The sequence below is a fragment of the Tripterygium wilfordii genome, chromosome 21, assembly GCF_013401445.1.
Source record: "Tripterygium wilfordii isolate XIE 37 chromosome 21, ASM1340144v1, whole genome shotgun sequence".
In the NCBI taxonomy this organism is placed as follows: Eukaryota; Viridiplantae; Streptophyta; class Magnoliopsida; order Celastrales; family Celastraceae; genus Tripterygium; species Tripterygium wilfordii.
The window spans coordinates 4,547,852-4,554,450 of record NC_052252.1 but is presented as its reverse complement, the minus strand read 5'-3'; the positions used below and the strand labels follow the sequence as shown (position 1 = coordinate 4,554,450).

Genomic DNA, 6,599 nt, shown 5'->3' with positions numbered 1-6,599 from the left:
ACCAATAGATTATTAAAAAGAGACGCTAATCAATGGATATATTCAAAGCTGAAAATCTGGAGGAGAAATTTCGGTCCTTATCGGTCCAGCTTCGAACAGAGTGTGCCATTTTTGAAAGAATTGTTTACAAAAACAAGAACCAGCACAGAAGAAGCTCCTACTTCCAGTACCTCCTAAAGGTTTTTTTTTTTTTTTTTTTTTTTTATGGGTTTTGTTCTTTGTTAGATTTTTAAAACTCTGTTTGGTGTCTAGTAGATTGAGGAGGATAAGGAGAGGACAATTTGGAAGTCAATCTGGATGTTGTTGCTTCTGTTCGGACACAGAGGTGCCCACATCAATTGTCCATCTGGGTATTGATATTTTCCAGTAAATTTTGAGTCTTTGATATTTGAAGAGAATTAGTAGCTGAGAAGTTTGAGAAAAAAAGAAAGAAAATAAAAATTTTCTGTGCAATTCCTTGCTTTATGCACTAGTATTTGTCCTTTCTTCAGCTGAGCATCTGGTTTTATGTACCTTTTGTTTCCACTTTAGTTGTTGAATTTGGTGATGGTTTATATGTACAATTAATAATAACTAGTTCAGTATTTGTCAATAGATTCTGCCTATATATTAGTGCAGCTTGTCAGCTAAAGCTAGATCATTGTTATATGTTATAATTGTATAATTGTGTTCATTCTCTTCTCGGGATCCTTGTTTGTTGTGCTAGGTGAGGAGGGATTTGAGACTGCTGCAATCGGTTAAATTGGAGGAGATTTTGTGTTCCTACTTTCAGGTTATCACTGGAAAGAAACCTAAACAAAAGGTGCGTCTTTTGGAAAGGTATTCCTTTTTCCATATATATGTGATTTATGATAGATTAATTGATACCTTGAAATTCCAAGACGGCTGAATTTGAAGCACATGGTATTGATGGATTAGTGAAAATTCTCCTCATTGAGTAGTTGTGCATGGGAGTTGTTTATTTCAAAGAAGGGAAAAGTGATAAATATTTTTATAAGTGACATAAACAACTAATGACCCATATTACACTTATCCTTAAAATTTGGTTTTTGGACTTAGGATGCAATTTCGCCTTGGCCAAATGTTCCAAGCCTATCTTAGAGCTCTCTGCAAACTGCGAAGAGCTTCTGTTTATCAGAATCAGACTACATAATCTGGGTGATCTTTTTAGCAAATTTCTTTCTGTTTCTTCAATCTCCTGTCAAAGATGTGATTGCCATGTGTGTGCACATGGGCATAAATATATGCATTCATTTGTATGACCCCATAATCTTTATAGACAGGCAAACACAAATTTTCTCCCTTTCAATCTTTTGAGGCCATTGCATCTTCTGCTTGCATGTTTATCTCTTCAATTTACAGAAAATACTTTTCTTTTTTGGAAGAAGCTAAATTCACTGTAGTATTAATTTGTTGCTGGTTTATGCATTTAGGTCTCTCTTTTTTCATAGATATGCACATTTTGAAACGTGGTCACTAATGTATTCTGCAGTTTGAAGAGGAGAAAATGTGACGGTGGAAAACACAATTTTATGGAACGACTTCTAGGAGCTGCACGCCTTCTGTCAGAGGTATAGATATGCATCAGATAACTGTTTTTCCTTAGTATGCATGTTGGCTTCCCAAGTTCTTTTTCTTTTCTTATTTTTATTAACTTCGTGAAAAAGGGCAGGGCTTTGAAAAGGTTCTCCTTGCAACACAGACGTCACAGATTAAAAACCATAGAAGTTCTCCTCTTTTTTTTTGAGTTTTTTAATTGGCTTTGTAAAATCCTCTTCATCTTAGTCGTATTAAATGGACTAGTTTGAACTCTCATTGCATGCTTTATCTTCGAGGTATTGAGGTGTTGATGCTATGGGAAAGAGCATGTCACTATTCATATCATATGTGGCCCTCCCATCAGGACTGTTTAGTCACATCTACTCAGGGTTTTCATTGGTTACTTTTATACTAGTGTAATATAGCTCACTAAATATATTTTGTATATGTGTGCACGTTTGTAATATGTCTGTGAAATGGTTTTATTTTGTAGTTAATTTTTTGGCCTTAACCTTGAAATTACTAGGGCATTCTACTCTGACATAATTTGTTTTTCCCTCTTTTTGAGATCCGGTATGGTAATTTCTCTCTATTTCTGTTGCAGATGGTTGAGCCAATGTTGAGGGCAGCAACATATCCTTTTTTTCTCTAGTTTTGGTAGCTACACATGACTATTTTTATCGTCTTCATGTGAACAGTGAATTATTTTCCTTTCGCCGGTATGCCAAGAATTTTATTCAAAGAGATCAACAAGTACATACAGCTCCTTTCCCATCCTTTTTCTCCCAAGGGAGTTGCTGGTAAATTCATGGAAATCTTCTTATTTGGTCAGAAACTAAGGCATTGGATCAAGTAAGAAGTAAATAATTGATTCTTCTATCCTAATGTCTCAAGTTTTCCTGTGTCTGTGTTAAATGCAGTATCAGTCCTCACCCTTGGTTGTGGAACCAACTGAAACTATTTCTATAAATAAGAAATACGCTAAGCTCACTATCGCACTTGAAGTTGAAGACCTTGATCATTTTAGTATTACCTTTAGCTTTCCTGGCTGTTCAGATACATACTTTTTATTATCTCACGTGGCACTGTTATAAAGCAATTGACAAGGCTGCATGCATGGCTACACCCTTTTAGATGGGATACATGGGTATTAAATGTGGATGTTTTGTTATGTGTTTGTTCACTCTTGACTATTCCACGGTGAGATATCTATTTTGCTTGCCCGTTCTTTCTTTATGGGATTTTCTCTGATGGTTTTGGCACTGCTTGCACGCCTTCGAGTTTTGGTTCAGCAAGTAAGTACCATCTCTTCCTATAGAACCACTCGAGTTAAAAAGCTTAAAGAGTTACCATTTAGTTTCTCATATAAGATCATAGCATTTATGTTTTGTGGAAGGGATGAGAAAATAGATGTATAATGGTTGACATGGATATGGATAATTTAATTAAAAAATTAACACCTTAAAATCAATAATCTATTTATGTTTCACATGCATTTGCTATTTGCCTCTCTTTTTTTTTTTTAACTCACATTTGCTGTTTTCTGCTACAGATGTTACACGATGTTGTTTTGGTATTCAACACGGTCTCTTCTCTCTCCCAGAAGAAACAATCTGTAAAAATTGCTGAGGAAGGAGTCGAGGTTGTTCTCATCCATCTATAATTTCAAATTTTCTCTTTGTTCAAGCAAATATTTTGTCCATACCCTTATGGTGATAACTGGGTCCTTTAATTGATGCAGGTATTTAGAGAATACTACCCTACTAATGTGGAATTTCCCACACTAGAGTGTGTATGGAAGACAGATAAGTTTGTGTTGGTCGAGAGAATGCTCAAGAGCGACCACGAAATGCAAGTAGCAGATCATGGAAACGATTTGAGCAGAACATCAGCTGTAAAATATCGGAGTATTGAGTCGTTTCTTGGAGGTAAACTACTTTGCAGAATTCTCTTGCTAATAGTATACACATACTGAACTATGCTTATTCCAATGGACAACTTTGTTTCAGGCGACGATCTTGGTTTGGTGGTGGTGGACGATGCTGGTAAAGGTCCCGATCTTGTTAAGGAAGATGAAATCAATCTTTTGGCAAGCCCTTCCAATTAGAACGTTAAAATTCCACAAGTTTAAGATGGTGAGGAAATGCGAGACAATGCAGATGCTGCCAGAACTCAACACAACAAAGTTCCTAATGAAGGTCCCTTGCTTGCACCCTTTAGCTATTCTCAAAGTTCATTCTCTTTGAATCAGAAGTCTGCCGTGAACAAAGTGGCATTCATCTCTGTCAAAACACCTGCACCCTCAACATCAAATGTAACAAATATTAACCTCAAGGGAGCTGAAGAAGATTGGTGGCAAAGAGGATTCATTTTTTGATTTGCTCTCTGGTGGATGCCTCAAAAATAGTCTCTTCTGATTTTTTTTTTTGCATGCGGGGAACCTAAATTCTGGGAATTCCCAAAGTTTTGTTCTTGATTCATTCTCTATAATCAAAATTTTTTGTAAGAACCATTTCAGTGAGTTGTACGTATGTGAAAAAGGGAGGCTTCCACTACCTTCAACAAGCTCTGTAACATCACTGGACAAATAACAACTGAAGTTCTTTTCTCGCGACACTAATGTCAATACATCACATAATATGCAGGGGAAGAATATCCATAAAATTCGACAATAAACGCAAAGTGATTCTTTGTGAGATGTTTGTCTTGATCATGCCTTCTGAACTGAAAACCCAAGTATGAGGTCCTTGATATCTTCATTGGCAGCTCTGTCTAGTGCGGTCCGTCCATCTGCATCCTTGATAGTGTAGCTTGCTCCGGCTCTTAATAGCTCTTCAATTTTGGGCTTGTCACCTTCCTGAGAAGCCAACATCAGTAATATGTCGACGGGGTGGATGTTCTCTCTTAGCAGAGCCTCCATCTTGTCATACGTACCTTCCACTGCAAGCATCCCCATGTAGTTAAAGTACTGCAAAAGCAAAGTAGGTTTTTCTCAGTCAAGACTCAAGACAACCACTTCTTCTCACATAACTAAATAGATGATAGATTTTTTTTTTCATTTGTCTGAAAAAAGAGATTCAAACCATTCATTCTTATTTACAAGAATTTCCGACATTTTTGGGAACTATTTACTTGTTAGTCATTACAATGAATGAATTTAGAGAAAGAACATATGCCACAACTATGACATGATTCTGAGGAAAGAGAATCTTACTCACCAAAAGAAAAGCGTCCAAAGACTCCAAACAGGTAGAATATAAAAAGACAATCAAGTCATATGCAATATGATAGTCGAGGTTTTCAACTAGTTGACATTGATGCGCAACGAATACAATACATAAACATGGGATCTTTATTTTCAGAAGTGAACTTCTCAATCCTCCTCCTTCAAACATGCACCTCACTCAGCTAAAGGTTCTAAATTCTAATGGCCCTCAGCAATTGCAGTCACCGGATAGTTGGGACAAGATGAACTGAAGCAGCCATTGTGATGCAGCAATGATGATGTCATATGGAATTTATCAAGATAGGTTGTTAAGAAAAAACATGTCACCAAATGCCGTTAAAATCTGACAGTATATCCTTGCAACGTGCAGGCTATGCAAAGTCACTAAGGGTTTACAACAACTTAAATCTGACAGTATATCCTTGCAACGTGCAGGCTATGCAAAGTCACTAAGGGTTTACAACAACTTCACCGGAACATCTAAAGTGAGGATCAGCTGATGCACATGATTTTATGGGAAAGACACGATGTTTTGCTTCAACTTTCATTTCTTTTTTAAGCCAACAATTTCTTGCTTTAACGAGCAGCAGAGTGACAACCAGGGGCATTGCTACTTCTTAAGCATTATCCACTCTAGCTCTGGGTTTAGCACAGGTTCACATTGAATGGAGAGCTATAAACGCAGCGCAATAACAGAGCACCGTAACCATTTCTTAATGAATCAAAATCATGTATTAATTTACAATGTCAAAGTCTCAAAGACTTTAAGCAAATGATACCGTGAGAACGTATTTTGGTTCAATTGGATTCCTATCTAGGGAGAAAACTTCTAGTAACATAAGCCACCAAATGCACGGCTAAAAACTTTCCATGAATCATATACATAAACATTCTCTCCATCCAAACACCCTCCCACCCCAAAAAGAAGGAACAAAAGTGAACCCAAATTATTAAACTGAACTAAAAGACCCAATTTTTCTACAAACCCAACTTCCATAGATTACTTTAAAATATTCACAACTAAATTTCCACGGCAGCCCAACTCGGTCTGAGGATATCATAACATTATTGATCAAACCAGCAATTTAAAGACAACCCCATACCTTTATTACAAATACAGATAAGCATGAACATTATTAAACACATTCACAATACAAACAAACAAAATCTGCATGAGAGAGAGAGAGAGACCTGTTCAACATCATCTCTATTAAAATCATCACGGGATTGGCTCCCATAGATGCCAGCACCTTCAGCATCAACACCATTCTTGCCAAACTTGAACCAGCAAGTTACTCTGGAACCATTAGAGGGTCCAAGCCTGGAGGGTCCGACGCATTTGAGATTATTCCGGATACCCAGAAACTTAGAACTGAATTTAGGCAAAGATGGAGAAAAATTGTGAGGGTTTGAATGGAATACTAGGTAAGTGGTACACGGTATTGAAGCCATTACCGTTAATGGTTCTGATTCTTTATCACTTCAGTATCTATCACAATTGTGATTGTGTAAAGCAAGAGAGATTGTAATAGTGTGCATTCGTTTTCACTGTATTTGGAAAAAGAGTGGATCCTCCCCGTTCATGTATTGACATCTTGTTAGATCAGATGCTTATGGGTCTCGGCCCCACCAAGGCCCAGTTGAGGTTAGTGTACTCACTACTCAGTTCACAATGAAGGCCCAGTTGTGGATTATGGGCTCACAGCCATAGTAGAGACCCAGTTCATGTTTCAGCTTGATTAGCTGCAATCCAATATCATTTTTCGATTACCCTAATCAAATTCTTATATAAAAGTTAATCTAAATTAACGTGACCCAGTCACAAGGGTACAAT

At 37.1% G+C, this 6,599-nt stretch overlaps 2 protein-coding genes across 2 annotated transcripts; one reads left to right on the top strand and one right to left on the bottom strand.

Annotated features, from left to right (window-relative positions):
• LOC119989866 lies at nucleotides 1–4,094 on the top strand. The gene is made up of 8 exons (XM_038835605.1): nucleotides 1–179; nucleotides 707–819; nucleotides 1,493–1,571; nucleotides 2,144–2,172; nucleotides 2,741–2,834; nucleotides 3,092–3,181; nucleotides 3,281–3,467; nucleotides 3,549–4,094. Exons 1-8 carry the CDS (start codon nucleotides 33–35, stop codon nucleotides 3,644–3,646), a joined length of 837 nt encoding a protein of 278 aa, XP_038691533.1. The 5' UTR covers nucleotides 1–32; the 3' UTR covers nucleotides 3,647–4,094.
• Nucleotides 4,069–6,244, bottom strand: LOC119989867 (protein LHCP TRANSLOCATION DEFECT). Its single transcript, XM_038835606.1, has 2 exons — nucleotides 5,957–6,244; nucleotides 4,069–4,507 (listed from the first exon to the last, which is right to left on the bottom strand). Exons 1-2 carry the CDS (start codon nucleotides 6,215–6,217, stop codon nucleotides 4,250–4,252), a joined length of 519 nt encoding a protein of 172 aa, XP_038691534.1. The 5' UTR covers nucleotides 6,218–6,244; the 3' UTR covers nucleotides 4,069–4,249.
• Between the last annotated feature and the right edge of the window lie 355 nt (nucleotides 6,245–6,599).

Excerpts from the sequence above, each read along its gene's own strand:
- LOC119989866 (XM_038835605.1), top strand. The coding sequence starts at position 33 with ATGGATATATTCAAAGCTGAAAATCTGGAGGAGAAATTTCGGTCCTTA. Across the intron at positions 2,173-2,740 it reads CCAATGTTGAGGGCAGCAAC|TGAGATATCTATTTTGCTTG; the intron begins ATATCCTTTTTT and ends ACTATTCCACGG. Across the intron at positions 3,468-3,548 it reads TATTGAGTCGTTTCTTGGAG|GCGACGATCTTGGTTTGGTG; the intron begins GTAAACTACTTT and ends ACTTTGTTTCAG.
- LOC119989867 (XM_038835606.1), bottom strand. The coding sequence starts at position 6,217 with ATGGCTTCAATACCGTGTACCACTTACCTAGTATTCCATTCAAACCCT. Across the intron at positions 4,508-5,956 it reads ATAGAGATGATGTTGAACAG|TACTTTAACTACATGGGGAT; the intron begins GTCTCTCTCTCT and ends TTGCTTTTGCAG.